Raw genomic sequence first — 22536 nt, 5'->3', positions numbered from 1 at the left:
CTGCAGCTACAGAGCCAGTGGGGAATGAAGGGTGAACCTAAAATAATGAGGCACGAGGGAAACAAAGACCAACCCATGAAATATCAATGCTGTTGTTTTTGCAGATGCAGTAGTTGTACTGGAAAATCTTCAAATGCTCTTCGTAATGAATCTTTTTTCCTTTATAGTTTGTTTGGGTGCGCAGGTATGCCTGCTATCTTCACCATCTTATTTAGCATCGTGTCTGGATTCGCTTTGTCTCTTCAAACGCAAAGTAAATTGGTGATATTCAATCATAATTTTACGGTGGGTGTCTCATTTCCTGTTTCTATTCCTATCTCCCTCTTTATAACACACCACTGCTCTCTTATTTTTCATTTCTCCAATTCATTCTGAGCACAATATCCAAAAGTATCCTTTCTATTGTGTGGAAAGACAGGTACCCTGTATTTCCCTAATTTCAGACTTATGCATGAATGCACCTTTTTAGCGACTCAAAGAACAGGTTCTAAAAGACACGTCTCATTGCATGATGAATAATGTTTTAATCTTTAAAACTGTTTTTTTTGGCACTAGCCAAAGGTTTATTTGATGCATAGTCAATAGGATCTTGATACGATGAAGTGAATTACACTAACAGGTTCACTGATCCACACTGAAATGACTGATTCTTTTGAATTCTTGCTGACATATTCTGCTCAACTCCTACATTGGTACTTAGGCAGCATTAATAAAAGATGTTCAGCAACGCAACCACTTTCACAACAATCATGCAAACATTTCGGTACGGATTCAGATTTAACACAGTTGGGTCATGGAGTGATCGATTGAGCAAAGATATCTGCATTAACCCCTGTATTACACTTTACGTTTTATGCTCAACCAGCTGAATAACACAGTTAACTCGCACTGTATTGAATGTCCTCCTGTGGACAGAAAAAGTTGTCATTTGGGCAGTACAGTTTAAAAAGGTACCAGGTGTACGTTTGGAAGGGGACCGCCCCAGTGACAACTAGGGACTTAAAAGTTTATAAAAAACAATTCACAGACTTGATTCACAATGTACGCTTTGGGACCTCTCTGAAAATCTCATCCACAAGCATCACTGTTCCTTTAAAAACAGTTAAGGCCGAAGTATGGTCAATTTTTTGCGCACTCGATGATCTGTGTAACGTGCTCATGACAATTTTTGCCATCAGAGGAGTGTACTATAGTGCATGTATACTATACATGCACCTCCAGTTTGTTTTAAACCGTGCATACATTGTACACATAGGTTGTGCATGGACCTACAGGAGAATGTAGTATGTAGTAGGGATGGGACAGTGTGAAAATTTCATATCATGATTATAGTGACCAAAGTTGTCACGGTTATCAATATTATGGTTTTGTTAAAATGAGATGGAAATGTTCAAAAAGAACTGATACACACTGAAAACATTTTACTAAGTTTTATTTTTGAAAATCATAATTTAATATTTAATGTCCCTGAAATAATTTCTGCGGTAAAAAATAAATAAATTTGTCTAATAAGTTTACAGTGAATGAATACAATACATTATCCCTTAAATGCCTTCTTGAGCAAAAAACTAAGTTGCATGTCCGCGCCTGCGTCACGATTCTGGCTGGACAGGATTTACCGCTAGTTTTCAAAATCACGATAATCAGACACGGTTGTAATGATAATTAAATTTTAAATATCTAACTAAATTGATAATTCTAACCCTCGGGACATTTTATCGTTGTTAATCATGAAAGCGGTAATCGTCCCATCCCTAGTCCATTTTGTAGTATGTGTTGCATTTTGTCACAATACACATGCGTTGAACATCTGTGTACATGTACAAGTCAAATAAACTATACTTGAGCAAGTACTTATTGTGTACATGACAAAATAACAGTAAATTATAAAAACAGACAATACTCTGGGCTTTATGCTTTAAATCCTGTTTGCAAATGACCACGAGCCGGGAATCGAACTCAGGTCGCCGAAAGTTCGAAAGCAGTACATGTCGGAGCGCTGCCAACTATACCATCGGCTCCGATGTTTCGTTTTATGTTTGTATTGTTATTTTCTCATCCGATTTCTCTCTTGGCCTCCACAGAGAAAACACAGCATCCGTGTGCCATTTTCACTGTGCTGAATAACAATACAGTAGTTAAAAGAAAACATCAAGTTTATATCTGCTGTTTAATGGCGTTTGTGATTGGTTTACAAAGCTCTCCCGTGGTGGATTAAAGGCTTTAGTTTTAACAACAGCTGTCTTAGTGGCATCATGAGACTATTAGCCTCATGGGCAGTTGTTTGCTAAATACAATAAGTATGCACAACCCACTTTATGGAGTGTGAAATATGACATGAAAACTGTGATAAAATATTCCCCTAAAATCAACCCATAAAAGTAAGGACTGTATACAGTAGCAGTGAGGCATGAACTTCTAGTGAAGTTAACTGTTTTATAAAAAACAATATGTCTTTGGCTTGATAAAACATTTAATAGTTACAATACTTATTGCCATTTTACTGTACAATTACAGTACCGGTAATATTTAATCAGAACAATGTTAAAGTTAAATCAACGTTGTATAAAAAACCCAGCTGTGTAATTCCAGCCTCATTCATACAAATTTTACGAGTTTGCTAATTCGCATGAATTAAAAAAAGTGAATTATACAGAACACGCGATTATCATAAACACTAATATACCCACCCCTCAACCCCTGCATAACGGTACATTCACACGAGGCGTCAGGATTAGCGCTTCTCATTTACTTTAAATAAGTGATTTTTGCATTGCCGAACTGAATTGGGCCTCCATTGGCATCGCCTCATTGATGTTACCTCATTGATTCTTCTGTAGTTAATTGTGTACTAAGACCGACGGAAAATGAAAAGTTGTGATTTTCCAGGCAGATATGGCTAGGAACTCTGGCGTAATAATCAAGGACTTTGCTGATGTAACATGACTGCAGCAGGCGTAGTGATATTACGCACTGCCCGAAAATAGTCCCCTGCTATTGAAAGTAACCAAGAGGACTATTTTTAAATAGGAAAAATATCGAAACTCTTTGGTTATTTTTAGCGCGATGCTAATGGTCTAATCAGATTCTATGGATTGTGCTAAGGTATGCTAAAAATGGTAACGCCAGACCCGGAGATTAGCCGAATGGATTCCAAAACGGTAAAAATCAAATGTTTAACTCTAGAGGAGCTGGAATTTTTTTTTTTTCAAAAAAGTGGAGTGTCCGTTTAATCATTGCGGTGGCTAACACTAACTACACCAGCAACCGCTGACGCAACCGAACCAACATCCATTAGCTGTCAAAACAAAAGCCGTATTTTGTGTTGTGTTGCGGCCCACTGTGATTGGCAGTTGTCACTAGGATGATTGCGTCAGGGCCACGCCTCAATGCTAACGCCCCATATGAATGTATTGCAAACCCAACGTAACAGGGGAAAAGCAAATCGTACAAAAATGTACAAATGTGGTCGTACGCATTGATACGAAATAGCCACCTCGTAAAATACATACGAATTCCCATGAGATAACATTGGAAATTTAAAGAGTAACTGAACCCCTGGTCAGAGCCTGACTCCACCCACTGCAATATTTGAAAAATGCAAGAAAAGTGGGTAGATCCCAACGGAGATAGAGGGGACGAACTAAGTGTGTGGTGAGATCGTAACAAGGGCGTGGTGAGCTTGAACCTGCTTACGTCACGAGTCATTTCTTGGACCCAACATCCAATAGGAAAATTCAACTGCAATAGCCACCGTTCAACCTGAAGAGGGCAGCACTCAGACGTTTTTACACCATATATTGTAGTATTGAAACACTTTATATCCAAATGTCGAAAAACTTTCTAAAATCAATGAACAGCACTAATAAAGCATCATTCTTACAGATCATTAACTAAAAAAAGTTGGTTTAGGGTTTAGTTACTCTTTAAGTTTTTCCCAAACGTTTTTAGAATCAAAGGGCTCTTTTTCAAGACCCCAAACTGTTTGAGGACCAATGTTTAAATGTGTATGTGCTTAAAACCTATAGTGTTTTTATACTATAAGGCATTCACTTCATAATAAAAAGTAGAAATCAATACTTGGAAGTAGGCTAACCAAAAGATTGCATCCATTACTTTTTTCTTTATGCTTTATCATATTTCCATTGATTTTTTATTGAATTGCGTGCATTTAATGTTTCAAAGAAAGACCGCAAGCCAGAATTCCTCACTGCATGCGTCAGTAAATCTGCTAAATATCTAGATGCTAAATAAGCAAAGTTTGTAAATAAGAACACAAGCTGGTACAGAAATGAGCTCTGCACGCTTGAATGGGAAACAGCTTTCAAGTGAGTCTGTTTTAACCTCTGATACACTTCAGCCTTCGTATACTCCTGCGACACGCAGGCGTACGTATTTCCCAGCAGCCCGGACGGGTCACCTCACAGCACCGTTAGAAGTTTAACAGGGACCCTTTTAATTATTCACTCAAATTTGAGAGCTATATTTGCATAGGACGCTAAAAAACATTTTGATTTGGTCAGCATGCAGAAGCCATTGGAGACACGAGCGAATATTTCGGATGACAGCTGGAGGGGTACAGCAATCAGCACACATCTGAGTGTTATAAAATGTGTGTAATCTAATGTAATCAACAATTGCGTGCCACTCTTTTTGTTTTGGACACAATCCAGTAATCATTGATTTGAATCATTGAAAGACAAAATAAGAGATCTTTCACTGGGCATTTAAGCCACAACTGTATACTGCATATAGGCTTATATACTATAAGAAGCGGTTACTGTACAGTCTTAAAAAAAGATGCATTACAATGCCAATAGAAGAAGCATTTTTTATATATTTTGGTGGGTCGAAAAGATTGAGAACCCTCTGTATGACTAATGAAAATAGTACAATTGCACACACTCATAAACAACACCTTGTGGCAGCCAATGAAACAAAATAAACCCCTCAGACGCTGGTTTTTCAACAAAGCACCGTCTTGAATGGTGGGTTTTCAATGCTTTGTGCAGCTAAGGGGTACAGAATAACTCTGTCAGGGTGAGGGAATGAGTTTCCACAAAAAAGTGTGTGTGTGTGTGTGTGCCGTGTGTTGCTTTGCTCTCTTGTGAACAGCTAAAGTAAAACAATCTTCAAAGAGAGGAAGTGCTGAGAGGTATCGTATTGTTATCCATGTGCGTCTCTCTCTCTCACTCTGTCCTAAGATGATGACATTCAGACGGGTCTAAATGAATTAACTTGATAAAAATCAAGCATTCTCGCCGTACGTGACAGCACGCCTACAGAATACTTATTATGTTTTCAACATTTTCCCAAGTTAATTTATTTATTGCATTTTTAAAGGCTAGCATATTTTAGCCCTTTAAGATTCTGTGGACATTTCTGGAATTTAAATCCTGGGAGAAATCAGCGGGTGGGTCACAGCAAGGGCAGCTTACTCTCCCGTATAACAAGGAATGGGAAATAAGCTGCTATGCAGGGGGAAGGCGTTTATAAAGTGTTAGGCACTGCAAAGCAGGAGGGAGGCGCAGGGCTGAGATCGAAAGTGCCATTTGAACACATGGCGTGCAGGTATATGAACACAGCTAATCTGATCTTTCACAGCGCCTTCAAAATACAAGGAAATACTTTCTGGATGCAGAGAACACGTTGTCCCTCAATGCAGAAGGAAGCTGAGAATGATCGCCATGTTTGGTAACAGGTGCGACAGGAGGGTTTAAAATCAGCCTTTGATGATTATCACCAAGGAAATGTCATCATTGGACAGGAAGACAGGAAAATTTAAAATATCAAGCACTTTCTATTTTGATTTAATTCCTGAAAGTGCTTTATACATTTGGATGCATTTTTGAGAAAAGTGAGAATTGTCCTTGAACTTTCTGTTCAACTTTTTAAAGAAGATGTATAATGAAAGTCTGACTTTTTCCATGTTTAAGTGCTATAATTGGGTCCCCAGTGCTTTCATCAACCTAGAAAATGTGAAAAATAACAACCCAGGAGTAACTTTTGGTAAACCATTCTCTGCAAGCAGAATTTGGCTCCCCTTGTGACGTCAGAAGTAATATTTACTTAATAGAAGTAAAACGGCACATTTTTGATCAGACCTACAAAGTGGCAAATTTAACATGCTAAAATAAATTATCTATATGGTATTTTGAGCTAAAACTTCATATACAGTTCGGAAAATAAGTATTTGACACATCAGCATTTTTGTCATTAAGGGGGCTGTTGACACAAAATTTCCACCAGATGTAGACATCAATCAAAATATTGAATTCATACAAAGAAATCAAAACATTTAAGTATACAAGTTGAGTCATAATAAATAAAGTGAAATGACACAGGGAATAAGTATTGAACACATGAAGAGAACAAGGGGCAAAATGGCATAAAAAGCCAGGAGATCAGCTAAAATCTGTCAGTATTTAGAGAGAAACCCTGCCCATTATCAGTACTAATTGATATCAGCTGCTTTAGTCCTAATTGATGGCCTATAAAGGCTTCTCATTACCCAGGAGGCACACAGGAAAGACTTCATGATGGGTAAAAGCAAAGAACTCTCTCAAGATCTTCATAATCTTATCGTTGAAAAGCATTTTGATGGAAATGGTTATAGGCGCATTTCCAGAATGCTGAATGTTCCTGTGAGCACTGTGGGGACCATTAACCAGAAATTGAAAGAGAAACCGGCCACGATCAGGTGCTCCACGTAAGATCCCTGTCCGATGAGTCCAAAGAATAATCAGGAGTGTTCTCCAAGAGCCAAGAACCACTTGGGCAGAACTTCAGGAAGACCTTGCATCAGCAGGTACTGTTGTTTCAAAGAAGACTATAAGCAATGCACTGAACTGCCATGGCATCCATGCACATTCTCCATGCAAAACTCCATTGCCTAACAAAAAGCATGTTGAAGCTCGGTTATAGTTTGCAAAAGAGCATTTGAAGAAGCCTGTGGATTATTGGGAGACTATAGTATGGTCAGATGGAAGCAAAATGTAACTTTTTCGTCAGTCATTCTACACACCATGTTTGGAGAAGAAATGGCACTGCCCACCACCCCAAGAACACCATACCAACAGTTAAGTTTGAGGGTGGAAGCATCATGGTTTGGGGCTGCTTTTCAGCAAGGGGTACAGGCAGACTTCATATTATTGAAGGCAGGATGAATGGAGAAATGTACCGGGACATTCTGGATAAAAATCTGCTGCCATGTACCAGAAAGCTGAAAATGAAAAGAGGGTGGACATTTCAGCAAGACATTTCAGCCAAGGAAACAATAAAGTGGTTTTAAAGAAAGAAAATCAAGTTGCTTGAATGGCACAGTCAATCACCTGACCTAAATCCCATAGAAAATCTATGGAGAGAACTGAAGATCAAAGTTCATAAAAGAAGCCCAAGGAACCTTCAAGATTTAAAGACCATTTGTGTGGAAGAATGGGCCAGAATCACTCCTGAGCAATGCAGACGACTGTTCTCTCCATACAAGAGGCATCTATAAGCTGTAATCACCAACAAAGGCTTTTCTACAAAGTATTAAATAAAGTGTGTTCAATACTTATTCCCTATGTCATTCCACTTTATTTATTATGACTCAACTTGTATACTTAAATGTTCTGGTTTCTTTGTAGGAATTCAATATTTGGCTTGATGGCTACATCTGGTAAAATGCTGATGTGTCAAATACTTATTTTCCCTGCTGTATACACTCTGGGGACACCAAAGATTTATAAGACATCTTAAAAAAAGACTTATGAAATGTCCCCTATAAAAAAAAGTATAATTCACAGAAAAACTTATTTTATCCCATAATTTACTCAATTTGATGCCACATTCATTGGTTCCCACATGTCTCATGACAAGTCGTCATCATATGCATTGTGACAAAACATGCAGTTACAAGACATCATCTTACATACCAAAATTTAGAGCTGACAAAACGCCATTTTTGATCTACATGTGTTTACCTTTAAGCAGGACATATTGATCACTAAATACGTTCAAAATATTTAATAATATAATAATCAAATAATAACAAAATATATAAAAATAATAGCAAAATATTTCAATACAGTCATTATTTAAAAATTAATCATAATGTGAAATACTTTCACCCTCTTGTGGCAATTATACTCTGATGTCGTTAGCTAAACGGCTTGGGCGGGGCATCCTTTAACCCCACCCCCTCCAGCTGTCAGTTTGCCGCGAGTTTCATTTCTGAATGAAACGCTTACTTTTCTATACCTAATTAAAGCACAGTGGAAACACAGGCCATGCCAGCTACTTTCATATGTGATATTGCGTTTTCATTTGGAAATACATCACAATAGTGAAAGTAAAGTTTATCGCGACTTTCTGTTCACAGTTTAAACTGGAAGTCGGGACCAACTTTACTTCTGTGTTGTGACACATTTCCGAGTGGACTGAATATTGCGCAAGGAAAATAGTGGGCATGGTTTGTGTTTTCCACTGTGCTTTGATTGGATATAGAAAAGTAGGCATTTTATTCAGAAACAGAACTGGCAGCCGACTGACAGCTGGAGGGGGCGGAGTTAACGGATGCTCCACCCAAGCCGTCTAACTGACCTCATTATAGAAAGATCGCGACAAGAGGGCGGAAGTACATTTGCAGATTTTGATTGAAGTTTATGAGGGGTTTAAAACGGCTTGAATTGATAAATTGTTCATAATAAACAAAAATAAAATTTTATTTCATTAAGACTTTAAAGTCTGATATTAAACGTGTCCTCAGATTGTCACACCACAGAAAAATTTGTTATTAACCATCCAGCCTAATTTGATTGTTGAAAAAACACCAAGTAAAAAATAAGTTATTAATATCTTGAAAAAACAGGCAGGATTCTTCTGCTCGCAAATACTTGTGGCGTGTCCGCTGTCTGCCGTCTCTTTTAACTTTTAAATACTGTTGCAACCTGAAGGGATACTCGCTATTGTTTTAGGGGCATGGCCATGGCTCGGTGGCCCCAGTGCATCATCATGTTTTAGTTTAAAAAACTGTTCAACGATCTAATAACCAATTACTACAGAGTTCACAGTCTTTGTAATGTGTTTCAACAATACATTTCTAACATTTATCTTACATGGACTTTTAGGTGAGTAAATTAGAGAGTAATTTTATTTTTTAGGGGAACTATTCCATTAAAAGAATTTAATTAATCTTAAATTTTCTTTTTTATGAGAAACAGTCACACAAATGAATTATTTTTTTACAGATACTTTTTAATCGATTGTGCGTCAATCTTTTATAACATAAGAGAAGAACAACAAGTGAAACATTTTATATTCAAGACTACAAAAGTAAACATCACGTACTAAACCAGCGTAAAATCATGACCTGTGGTCACTTCAACTGCTCAGGAATGACCTGAGGTTGGTGGTGGTTTAGTCCAGTATTTTTGAGTTATCTTGACAGTTCTTTGATGGAGATGAAAGCTCATCTAGTTGGGTTTGGTCAGAAGCTGAGTGGAGAACTCATACAGGTCTTTATTGATCTTCTTCAAAGTTCTCACTTCCTCCTCCAGTTCAGACACTCGTACCTTTGTGTTCTCTCCATCACCAAACACGCTCTGAGAAAAACAGAGAAACAGAAGGTTACAGACACTCCACTGTGTATTTATGAACTTTATTCATCTTTATTTGATAGACAGAAAAATTATTTGAGGCTGAACAAATACAATAATCACTCCTGGGTGAACTCTTTCAGCTTTTATTGAACCTTGAATAACCCTTTAATCTAAAAGAGCTAAATTGCAAGCATGAATAAGCTGGAAGATGAAGTGTGTAAATGAGGAGGTGTTGAAAAAAAGAACACCTGGGTTTGAGAATTCGCGTTCCACCACCGATTTTCGCTGAGGTCATCAAATCCGGTTTTAAAACATCCCTAATCTAGCAGAGAAAATATTGACATTCCCTTTGTGCTGAATTCCCCCCTCGCAGGTAAACACTGGGTGACAGCGATGCACATTTTCCCCAGATTAAGTCAGGGGGAGGTGGATAAACTCTTGCTATCTAGTTAAATATTTATTTACATGCATCTAGTGAACAGACAGAGTGGGCTCGGAGTTCACTGGGCTTGATCGTGCTCCCTTTTGAGAGTGAAACTAATCCACTTAATGGTCCCCCCAGTGCCGGACTCGGTTTAAAAGTGTCAGAGCTCTGTGAGGAACAGGGAACAACCTATATGCTGACCTGACGATAATAGACAAATAATGACAAAGGACCCCGTCTGTCCCTCCAGATGGACAGAACTGCGGGTACCATCTGGCCGCACTGTTTTTTGACATTTTAAGATGCTAGAATGATGTTTTTGGAATAGCCAGAATTAGATTTGTGGTTCGCTGTATCTTCTTTAGCTGCTTAAACAACAACGAATGTAAAAACCCCAAGTGTGAATAGATATTCAATGTACTCGGATATAAATGAACATATAAATTGACCCTGGACCACAAAACTGGACCTCGTAAGGGTCAACTTTAAAAAATATTTACACATCATCTGAAAGCGTAATAAATAAGCTTTCATTGATGCTTGGGGTTTGTGAGGACAGGACAATATTTGGCCAGGTACGACAATTGGAAAATCTGGAATCTGAGGGTGAAAAAAATCGCATTTAAAGTTCAAAGTCCTTAGCAACGCATATTACTAATAATGAAATGGTTTTTTTATCGCTCTCTACTGGCTTACAGCTATATTGACTTTGTGGACTGAATGGAGATACAGAAAAAGCAAACTTGAATGGAAAATCCCTAAAGAGCGTGTAAGCAAGTTTGTAGGCAAGTTTTTTTTGCCAATTTTGTTTGCGATTTCACTACATCCACTCACAAAAATAAAGTTTTGATATATTTACAAATGGAACATGACATAAAATACAAAAAAAAATTCGCATAAAAGAAACATGGATCACTTTGACCAATGCAGTGTATTGTTGCCATCAGTGTTGTTTTTGGCAGCCCTTTTAGTTTTAGTCTTTTGGACGAAAATGCTTTTTAGTTTTGGTCACATTTTAGTCACTTATAAACTTGATTGTTTTAGTCAACGCAAAACGCAAAAAGGTTTTAGTCAAGTTTAAGTCAATTTTACTAAAAAAAAGTATTCTTTAACAAATTAATTTAGGTTAAAAAGTGTGGTGTATTTAATACTATTAAAATGTGCATTAAGGTTGTCCCTGAGGGCTTGCCGTTGTTTTAATCGGTGTGCCTTCTGCGCATGTCATAACAAAAAAGTTGAGCCTGATATACCCTCATGTTGAGTTTGTGTGTTACGCTGAAACATCACTTATAAAGTTGAGAAACGCGTGCCTTGCCTTGTTATTTAAATACACCACAAAAAAGTGTTAGAAATGGGCTTAGGTTTGACAAGTAGATACGTGTAAAACCTTAAGCTTACCATGAAATGTGTCACAAGCGAATGTCGAGAAAAATTGAATGAATGTATATGATGATATGTTAACAGCGTGACTTGTTAGTTACCTTTAAAAAAATATTAGCGTGATGTAGGGATGGGAATCGAGAACCGGTTCTACTTAAGAACCGGTTCCCAGTGAATCGATTCCTTCGAATCGTAAGCATGCCTGCTTAACGATTCCGCTTATCGGTTCCGCTCGCGCTCGTTGCAAATGTGTCATGACGTCACATACACGCTGTGTTGTTTTGGTTTAGAACGCAGCAAACATTGCATCGAGGCAGAACGATCCAAAGTTTGGTTATATTTAGTGGTGGGCAGAGCGAGGCTTCGCGAAACACTGAAACAGTTGAATCAATAACTTATATTTCACGCGAACATACGACAATACGGTCGCGTTGCAGGAGGTTGCAGGACTGTCGCGTGTTTGACACACTATTACACAATAACAGCAGCGAGTCAAACACCAGCGGAGCTAACGGGACGTCATCTGTTATTAATGCAGAAGGTAATGTGTTAATGTTAATGTGAGCGCCATTTCATTATGTAAACTTTTACTATACGGATAATCTCCGTTGTCATTGTCCATCATATTGAGTCTGACTGGCTCTCACACTGGCTCAGAGGCTGCAGAAAGTATCTCTCGTGCACCTCCAGCTACTCAGTTTACAGAGGCAGGGAGGAACTAAATGACCGAGGCGAGGATAAACACATTTCACAGAGCAGTAGAGGCGGACACTACTTAAGTATTTCTACTTAAAAGTACATTTTCAAGTATTTGTATTTTATCAGTGTTTTTGTATTTTTTTGAAAACATACATTCCAAAGCATATTATCATAATTTTAACTCCACCACATTTCATAATTTCAAGTTTTTGGTTTATATTTAATATTAAAGTACATTAAAAATCTAGTAATGTTTTTTACTTTTACTTAAGTAAAAAGTACTTTTACTCAAGAAAAGTAAAAGTACACAATTTTTATGTAATTATGTATTCAATCAATTTTAATATGCAATATAAATACACAGTATGATTCTATGCTTTAGTGAACATTTTTAGTAAAGTAATTTTTTCCCCAAGACAACACTCTGATAAAGCACAGATGCTTGGAAAATGAAACTAAAATACTCAAGTAGTGTCCACCTCTGCCGAGCAGTGACTAAGTTTGTGGTAAAGGGTTTGCATCCGTTTGCCACAGTAGATGTCTCTGCATTTCGGTAGGTTAATTTGCTGTATTTTGTCCAGCATCATGTCTTTAAAAGAAAATAACAAATGCATGCATGACCAAAAGTGGCATGTTTTATGTCAGTCTAGTTCAGTTTAATTAATTCCTAGTCCGATCACACATTTACTGGTTGAGAAACACTGCCCTAGGCTATAGGTCCCTGGACTTTACTTTAAGAAGTAGCTCACCTACTTTTAAGTTGGTTCTGATGTTGCTACACATAATTTGTGTATACTCTGTTCTGTGTCTTCTGAACAGATATTAAAGCGAGTTAATACAAACATGCAAATTTGTGCTTATTCCCTCACCCAATGAGAATTGATAAGAGAATCGATAAGGAATCGGATCGATAAGCAACATCGATAATGGAATCGGAATCGTTAAATTCTTATCAATTCCCATCCCTAGCGTGATGAGCCTTCAGGTGCCGCTTAAGGTTCAGTGTTTCCCCTACCATTATATAAGGGGGGCGCCCCGCCCTCCTTACGGCTCGACCCGCCCCCCTTGAAGGTCAAGTAAATTTGATTTGATTTTCTTTGAAGTGCCAGGGAACAATTTGTTATTTTATTAAACAAACTAAACAGCCCTCAAGTAATATGTTATTTATCTTATTTCCACGATGGCACGATTCTGTATGTGTTTGCGCGTTTACAATTATCCAATTGAGTACGCACATTTATATTTTACTGTTCGGCTTAATTTACTGCGCATGCTCTCTCTCTGTGCAGCGCGCGCCTCTCTCTCCCATAACTGCTGACGGTGTTTTCAAAGTCCGCCTCCATATACTTTATTTTTTTGCGTAAACATCAACAGTCACGGATGTTACTGACAGAGAAGACGACTGATCGAGTTTATCATGACTTTCCCACACACACGCGCGCATTCTCTCCCTCTCTCATGCTATATATGTTCGCGCCGCGCACGTGTTTTGTAGTAACTCTGTGTAACAGTAACATTGTATCCTGTCATATTTCTGAATTTGCGAATGACGCGAATCGGGCGGCGCCTTTCCCTTTGAACACGTCTTCGCGCAAGTTGAAAATATGCAGCTCAAGCGAAAAAACTCAGAGCAGCTTCAAGAACACGCACGCAGGATCTTTTGACTTTGTGTGTGTGAGAGAGGTAAGAATGGTGCCCACGTTGAGAAAACTTAATAGAAGACTAAAGTACGTATGTCACTCATCTAATTACAGTATGTTAACTGGATAACACTGGATATAACTCATTGTATAGTTTAGTAAAATAATGTATTTTGATTACACAAATCATATATGATTGTTTTACTAGCTGCTGACCAGCATCTACATGGCTAATTTCTAAGACATGTTGCTGATGCAGTACTGTGTGCTGTACCTTTTCTTGATAATTAAGTCTTTTGGGGTAGCATCCTATGCCTAGAATTATTCAAGGAGGTTGATTCTTTTAACTTCCTTCAAAGTTTGATCAATTGTGCATAATGACATGTGCAACAAATGGATATAGGGTGTCAAACTCATAGACTTGCATCATTTAAGACGCTCTTTTTAAAATATTTTGGGTCAACCTCTGGCACAGATTTAAAGCTGAAACTTATCAAATCCTGTCAGAAGTCCAATGTCATTGAAACACACCAGTGGCTTTGCTGTCATCAGTATTAAACATGTTACCCCTCGAAATACCCCTCCCCACAGAGCTCCCACATAACAAATCACAATTTAACCCCTGTATATACATACCCAACCAACACCCCCCCCCCCCAAAGATGGAAACCTAGGGGAAACACTGAGGTTGGTGCTATTCTTCCCACCTAGTTTGTGGGCACATTTACCGTTGTCTCCCAATATGCATTCAGTTTTGCATCTTTCTGATGGATTATACTGATAGTATGTCCATAAATAATATCATCGTTTCCGTTTATTGGCGTCACCGCCAGCGCCCTTCGAACTTGCCACAGCCGCAGGTCTGTTGTTGTTGTGTGAAATCTGGTGCGCGTGCACGGCATGGTGGTAGCCGGGTGGTGGGCGTGAGCAGTGTTGCCAGGTTTGCGGTTTTCCCGCACAATTGGGCTATTTTGAAAATACAGTTGTGGGAAAAATTTCGGAGCCGCGGGTTGCGGTTTTTTGGGCTAGTTTCATAATGTGCCGCGGCCGCGAAAATGTTTATCTGTAGACTTATAGCATGAACGTTCTTTATTTTCCTAATGTGCATTAATCCCCTAAGCAATACCTGTCAACCCAAGGACCGCTGCAACATCAGGAAGTCAGTGGAAAAGTGAGTGGAGGGGTGCGTTTAGCTCTTAATATCACGTCAGAAACAAGAAATTACCTTACGTAAGAAGTTGCGTCTATACTGAGAGGATATTTACAGACCATGTGAACCCATCTTTGTATGATCTTTTCAAGTTAAATAAAAAAAATGTAATACAGAGGTAGTATGTTAACTCTTTCACCGCCAGCGTTTTAAAAAAAAGTTGGCAGCCAGCGCCAGCGTTTTTCATAATTTTCACCAAAGTTTAATGCCTTCCAGAAAATGTTCTTCTTTAAATATATAAACATACAATATACCAAATGAAAGAACAGACCCTCTGCTTTCAAACAAAAAAAAACGTTTCTTTTGTAATCAGCTTTTGAATATGGGTAGGTTTCTGCAAAAACACCACATTTTGAGCAAAAAGCAGAGATAATTAAATTTTTGTGACGGACTTTTCATGGAGATCCCATTCAGAGCGATCTTTAAAACAGACACGGACATGCAGCCGCTTGTCATAGGGCAATACTTCCGGGTTTAAAAAGTTGCGGAATATATCGGTAATATCGGTATTGCGGAAAGACGGAAAATCTCGTCGGAGATATCTGGTCAATGGCGGTGAAACAGTTAAAAGGGCAGAGTTCATATTCTGTCTCAATATGGCACGGTTGGGTACACTTAAATATATTATCCTAAGAACATCTAAGTAAATATAAGTATATTTTTTGTATATTTAGAACAGAATAGTGTGTGAAAATAGAGCACTTTAAGTGCATTAAGAAAATTTTCATCTGGAAAGTACATTTAAAGTAATGTGGAAAAATTGGCTTATAATCATTTTTGTTGTGTCTCGTCTCATCAAGAAAACTCGAAAGCGTCTCGTCATGTTTTTGTCACCTTAGAGACATTTTTAGCTAGTCATCGTCACGTTAGCGTCATAAAAAATAGGTGCGTCAACAAAATAATTTCGTTATCGTCATCGTTGATGAAAACAACACTGGTTGCCATTTTTTTACAAATATGTCTTGCGGGAATTTGTGGTACATGGTAGAGGTCTTCACAGGTTCGCTTAGATGCGAAAACCCAAGGTCCAATCTGAGACCCGAATGTTCGAAAAGTTTCATGTGTGCTTCTGAGGTCGAGTATAATATTAGCGGCATCAGATCTCCGGTAATTTAAAATGACTGTATTGTTGCCGAAAGTGAGTGTGCATTGAGTCCATTTGAGTTATTTTCATTGAGCCAGACCTGTCAATCAATTTTGAATGCACATTTCAGCCGTTACCTTAGAGTCGTCATCAGATCATAAAATGAAAAAATAAATAGAGCAGCGCCACCCAAGACTTGGGTCCAATTTTCTTGAGTTTGTCTCGGGTCGGGTCTTTCTTTAAAAAAATAAATATTTATTGTGTTCGGGTAAAAAGTGATTTGGGTTCTTTTTGGGTCTTATTTCATGGCAACTTTCACTTTATGTTTTAATCAATTGAGCTTTAAAGCCAGCTTCTCCTTCAATGGCTCTCAAAAACCTCTTCTCTTAGTTTTCCTTGTGCCAGGGTTTTTACTGTTTTGAGATCAGAACTCACAGCCCAGTTGAGCGGCTCTATCAGCAGATTATATCAGTGGAGACTCTGACAGAGGTGTGTGTGTGTGTGTTTGTGGACAGCTGATTTCCTGTAAGTAGTAGTAAATGGGATGCTCTATATAATAGATCAGTATCATATTGACCACATCTGGTGCACACATTTCTCACCGCTACAGGCCTATTCCCAAAAAATCAGATGAACTGCATTTGAATGAATAAATCACTGATAAATGTACACCTGTACCTTTATTAATAAATGTTTTGAACCATAGTGCTCATTTTGTGACCCTGTCTAAAAAAATCAAGGCTGAAGTCTCAGAAAGAGAATGGGAGCATCAACGTCTGATTTCAATCTTTGACGTGACTTTACTCAGTCAATATTAAAGATATGAAGGTTAGGTTTTCACAAAATAATGTAGGATATTTGTATGTAGAAAACAGTAAATCACAAGATTATATATACACCACTATATTGACATAAAATAATTCATGTTTTTGGTGATACCACCCACCATTAGTTGTAGTGATGAAAATGAGATGAAATGAGATGAGCATGTGACCCTGGACCACAAAACCATTCATGGTTTTCTGAAATTAAGATTAATATTTAATTTTGACCCATACGATGTATTTTTTTTGCTACAAATATACCCATGCTACATATGACTGTTTTTGTGGTCCAGGGTCACATTTAGGTTAAATGTTATTTACTAAAAAATTCTGAATATAAGATAAATATGAGTTCAGGCTTCTGTTTAATTGCCCAGGTGACATATTTGTCAGCCAATGTAGATAATCTAAAAATGCAAAATATAGAAATTGATTCTGTCTGGCCAAGATATCATCAACTATAGCACAAACCTGAGATAAGTATTCAATTGCAGCCCTCATCCCTTTGATTATCAGAAGCGAACAGTCCCGCCCCATAAGCCCTGCTAAAATTCAGCTTGGCTCACATTAATGATGAAATTCTGACATTTCATTTACCTTGTCTGTGATAGCACACATCAGAGAGTAGAGCTCGTCTGCTTTCTCCATATACGTTCCCTCCAGGTCCTGTGATTTAAAAAGACCAAACAAAACGCTTTTAACATCAACAGTATAATACATTAAAATAACGATCGAGCATGCTAATAAAGCACTCGTGTGTGCCTACTTCCCATGATACAAACGTCCTCATGATGGTGTGCCAACCGTGAGGGACCTTGTTTCTAATTGACCCCGTCTACTGCAGTCTGATCACTACTGACAGTGAATAAGTGGCCCGGGGGTTTGCGCAGGGACTGACGTTGTTCCAAGGGTCCAACGAGATTATTAAAGCTGACAATGAAAATCCCAGCAAGGTCAATCTCTTTTTAACAGCTCTTCCCAGATCTTGCCATCTTACTCAACTGATTTATGGACCATAAGTGCCGGTCTGTGGGAATTTACAGTTTATCCTATGACGGATACAGTGAGCTTGCTAATTTTACAGTAAGAGGAAAGCTGGTGCTGCTGCTTAGCACAGGAGTTTCATTGTGCTGGTAAAACACTCGCAATGTTCACTGCTGTACAGGGCATCTAAAAAGAGCAAAACTAATTAGAAATTTTGCAATACAGTGCTGTCAATGTGCTGTCAATTTAGAAAACTTTTCGTTCGGGTGCAAAAACTAATACCTAAAACCTACCGACATTTTCTTCTAAATCAGAAGAAACAAACTTGTGAGATTTCACAGTAAGTAAACCAAGCACTTTTAGACAAATAGTCAAGAAATGGTCCAAAGCCGTTACTGGGGTAGTACCCTTTCAATAAGTACACCATTGTTCATATTAGTACCTCAGAGGTACATACTGGTACCAAGTGTGAATATTAGTACCTAAATGGCACTTTTCCATTGCATAGTAACCCACGGTTTGATTCAGCTTACTTTTGGGAGCTTTTCCACTGGGTGCAGAATGTAGTACCGGATACTTTTTTTAGTACCATCTCGATCAGGGTTCCAAGCGACCCGAGCTGATACCAAAGCGTGACGCGAAAACACTGTAGATCACTGATTGGTCTGAGAAAATCGTCACTACCAGCGTCATAGCTATAATGTAAAAGATAAGCTTTATCTTCGTGCTAGCTTGCGCTGTATCCAACAAATCTGTTGTCATTAGGCTTGTCGCCAAGTCAGTGTAACAGTGTTTACCGGTGCTGTGATTACCCTAGTTGTCATCTGTGCTTTGCTGTAAGTTCCCAAACTCCCTTTTAACAATGAAAATGGCAGCACATTCACGACATTCACGTCTGCATATATGCTAAAATGCAACTTCAATGAGGCTCAGCGGAGCGCGGCAACCGACGCCACGGGTGTTTGTGCAGAAACTGCCATGTAAAACAGAGGTAGTGATAAACGCGATGTGCAAACATCTATTTGTGGTGGCCAATTAAAATTTTTTTGGAACGACGACTAAGAAATAAATAAATGTATGGGAATGTACAACGACGCTCTCACTTGTATGATGTCACAGCAGTAGGCAGCGCAAATATAATGACACACCTAAAATCTCTCCCACTGCGAAGTGTTACTAAACTCGATGGAAAAGCTAACCAAGCCAAAGTGAGGTGAGCTGACCCGACCTGACCCAAACCGTGGGGTACTATGCAATAGAAAAGCGCCATTAGAGGTACATATTGGTACAAAGAGTGCATACTACTACCTCAGAGCTACATACTGGTACCAAAAAGTGCAAACTGTATTAGTACCTAGGTACAAACTTGTACCAACGTGTGCATACTGTATTACTACCTCAGAGGTACCAACTGGTACCACAGAGTGCCTATTAGTACCTTAGAGGTACATATTGGTACCAAGAGTGCATATTAGTACCTCAAGAGGTACATACTGGTACCAAAAAGTGCATACTGTATTAGTACCTCAGAAGTACATACTGGTACCAATAGTAAATACTGTATTACTACCGCAGAGGTACCAACTGGTACCACAAAGTGCATATTGGTACCTCAGAGGTACAAACTGGTACCAAGAGTGCATATAAGTACCTCAAGACGTACATACTGTTACCAAAAAGTGCATATTGTATTAGTACCTCAGGGGTACAAACTGGTACCAGAGAGTGCATATTGGTACCTCAGAGGTACAAACTGGTACCAAGAGTGCATATAAGTACCTCAAGACGTACATACTGGTACCAAAAAGTGCATACTGTATTAGTACCTCAGAAGTACATACTGGTACCAATAGTAAATACTGTATTACTACCGCAGAGGTACCAACTGGTACCACAAAGTGCATATTGGTACCTCAGAGGTACAAACTGGTACCAAGAGTGCATATAAGTACCTCAAGACGTACATACTGTTACCAAAAAGTGCATATTGTATTAGTACCTCAGGGGTACAAACTGGTACCAGAGAGTGCATATTGGTACCAAAGTGTGCATATTAGTACCTCAGAGGTACATATTGGTACCAAAAAGTGCATTCTGTATTAGTACCTCAGAAGTGCATTCTGGTACCAATAGTGCATACTGTATTACTACCTCAGAGGTACAACTGGTTCCACAGAGTGCATATTGGTACCTCAGAGGTACAAACTGGTACCAACGTGTGCATACTGTATTACTACCTCAGAGGTACAGCTGGTACAGCAGAGTAGGGATGCATCGATCCGACTTTTTTAGTCCCAATACCGATTCCGATGCCTGGGCTTTGTATATCTGTTGATACCCAATCCCGATCCGATACCATTGTTGAATTAATAATAAAATTGTTAAATGTGTAGAGTGCTTTCTGCTACATCTAGTATAATTTTATATTTAAAAAATTATATATTTTTAAATGATTTACAAGTTACAAGAACATGAATTATTAATCAAATGGCAGTGTTTAGTAGAACATATAATAGGCACGTTTGATCTAAATATATTTTCCTTAATTGCGCAAAACTGTCACAGTAAAAAAGCTTTAGTGTGCAGATGGTTATTTTGGGAATTATGCGCTTGACCGGAAATTTTATGCACATCCCGGGCGCAGAATTGATGAACCTAAATCATCCTGTACGTTGCGATTATGCCTTCCTTGATGCTCTTGAAGCATACTCCGTGGGAATACTCTTTCAATCGCAATGGATAGTTCATAACAAAGAGAATAGATTCGCCCTGTGTTCAGCACATAGTGAATTGCATCCATCCAAAGGCTTACTGAGACTTTATAAAACCAGATTTTTAAAATACCCTACAGTTATCATGTGTGTGCATTTGTGAATGAAGCATTTCAGTTTCTGTGAACTTAAATATATTTAAATTTGCATTTGTTTCTTCACATGAAGTTATAGAGTGTATTAAGAAGATTTTGAATATAGTGCATAAAAACATTTATGGTGCTTGCTTTTATAATACTTTGTCCTTTGTAATTGCTTGTTAGTAACATCTACGGGTAACGCATAGTATCAGAAATTGGATCGGTCCTGTTAGTCCGGATATCGGATCAGTGCATCCCTACAACAGAGTCCATATTGGCACCTCACAGGTACATACTGGTACCACAGAGTGCATATCAGTACCTCAGCGTTACATACTGTATTGGTAACAAATGTAAACATATCTGTACCTAAATGTTTTTTTCTGAAAGTGTGACAGAATTACTGAGCCACCTAATCCCCAGCCAAATAATAGTTTTAATATCTTAATGTAGTTATTAAGCAATGGTCCTCTGCTCCATTAACAAAGAATGTAAAAGCCCTGAGGTCCTCAAAGATGGAAACACGTCATTACAGAAACCCCTTCCTCGTGTCTCTGACCTCCATCTGGATCCATCAACCAGCAATGCTAATAGACTTTTCCCCTCTTGTGATTATTAAAAGGGTCACGTAGTTCATTTCAGGCCAAGCGTCGCGGTGCGGCTCTCCCGACAGACCCCTTCGTTCCCTTCCAACCAAATAATGAAAACAATTCTGAAGACAAATTAATTTTCTCAGCTTTAAATTACACGCTGTGCGGTACCCTAATCACACCACATGTGTGATGTTGCGTGCAGCCTCCGGGTCGTGATTGGCTCTTGCTATAAGTATAAATGCACTCATCAAAACATTTGTTTCAAGTTTCTGCTGAGCAGAGGTGCGAGTGCAGTGTTTTTCAGATAGCATGTGCAATCCCAGGGGCTAAAAGATTAACCGTGCAGTAAATAAACTGCTGAGGAGGGGAAGGAAGGAGGAGGAAGGATGAGAGTATAAAGTAATGCGAAGGTTGGACCCAAAGAGCAGGTGGTGGGCAATTTTAAGACTTTGTATGAGCATTTCATTTATATGTCTATAATTGATTTAGACGTGGGAGGAATTACAGCCAGGCCACAAACAGCTGTTGCTCAGCACCGCTGTATACATTCATCATCCCGACACGCGGCGGTGGAGGGCCGACATATCCATCTGTGAAAGCTGCATTAAAACTTCCGCTGGTTCAATCATATCACCAACATGCAGCTGTTACATGCAATTAAATTCAAGCCTAATTAAAATGAGTTTTTTCCACAACCTATTTTCACCATAAAAGTGTCAAACTAAATAACAACATACAGTATCCATCTATAAAGAGTTTTACATGGTATGGTACCTGTGTGTTAGCTCCCGGTCTCAGACACACGCCTTCAACGCCTGTACCGTCTCCCTGCTCTGACGGGTTTAGGTGGCGACTGAACTGTGGCAATGGGATGGCTGGACGACTGTCAGGCAGAAACATGTTGGCAGGTGCTGGTATGATGAAAGCATTGGTAACAGGACCTGTTGGAGAAAAAAAGATCAGAGTTACTTATCAAATAATCTGTGGCAGGAGTAAAATATCGGTTGTGTCAAAAAACCTTTGTGGCTTGTTAAGGTTTGGGAAAACCAAAATCATAGATAAAATGGTTCATTTTAACACTAAGCCCTTCTCAGTCGACACTAGAAAACATTTCCAGCAACGGATTTGACCAAAGCCCTTTTCACACATACATTACGGAAAAGACACAGAAAATGCATCCAATATTTTTCCGGGATCGTTTGATTTTGGGTTCATTCACACTGCCAATGATTTTTTCAGATTCTGTACGTGCGTTCACACAGATCC

General features: G+C 38.6%; 1 protein-coding gene across 1 annotated transcript in view; it reads right to left on the bottom strand.

Annotated features, from left to right (window-relative positions):
- Nucleotides 1–9216: 9216 nt before the first annotated feature.
- The window catches only part of wdr18 (WD repeat domain 18), an 84846-nt gene continuing 71526 nt past the window's right edge, over nt 9217–22536 (bottom strand). Inside the window, exons 8-10 of the mRNA XM_065241685.1 lie at nt 22045–22211; nt 17440–17508; nt 9217–9584 (exon numbers count right to left, since the gene is read on the bottom strand). Coding sequence (XP_065097757.1) covers nt 9456–9584; nt 17440–17508; nt 22045–22211 — 365 coding nt within the window. The 3' untranslated portion in view covers nt 9217–9455. The remainder of the gene's footprint in view (nt 9585–17439; nt 17509–22044; nt 22212–22536) is intronic.

This window comes from Paramisgurnus dabryanus, chromosome 14, assembly GCF_030506205.2.
Source record: "Paramisgurnus dabryanus chromosome 14, PD_genome_1.1, whole genome shotgun sequence".
Lineage (NCBI taxonomy): Eukaryota > Metazoa > Chordata > Actinopteri > Cypriniformes > Cobitidae > Paramisgurnus > Paramisgurnus dabryanus.
This window is presented reverse-complemented; position numbering and strand designations above follow the sequence as displayed.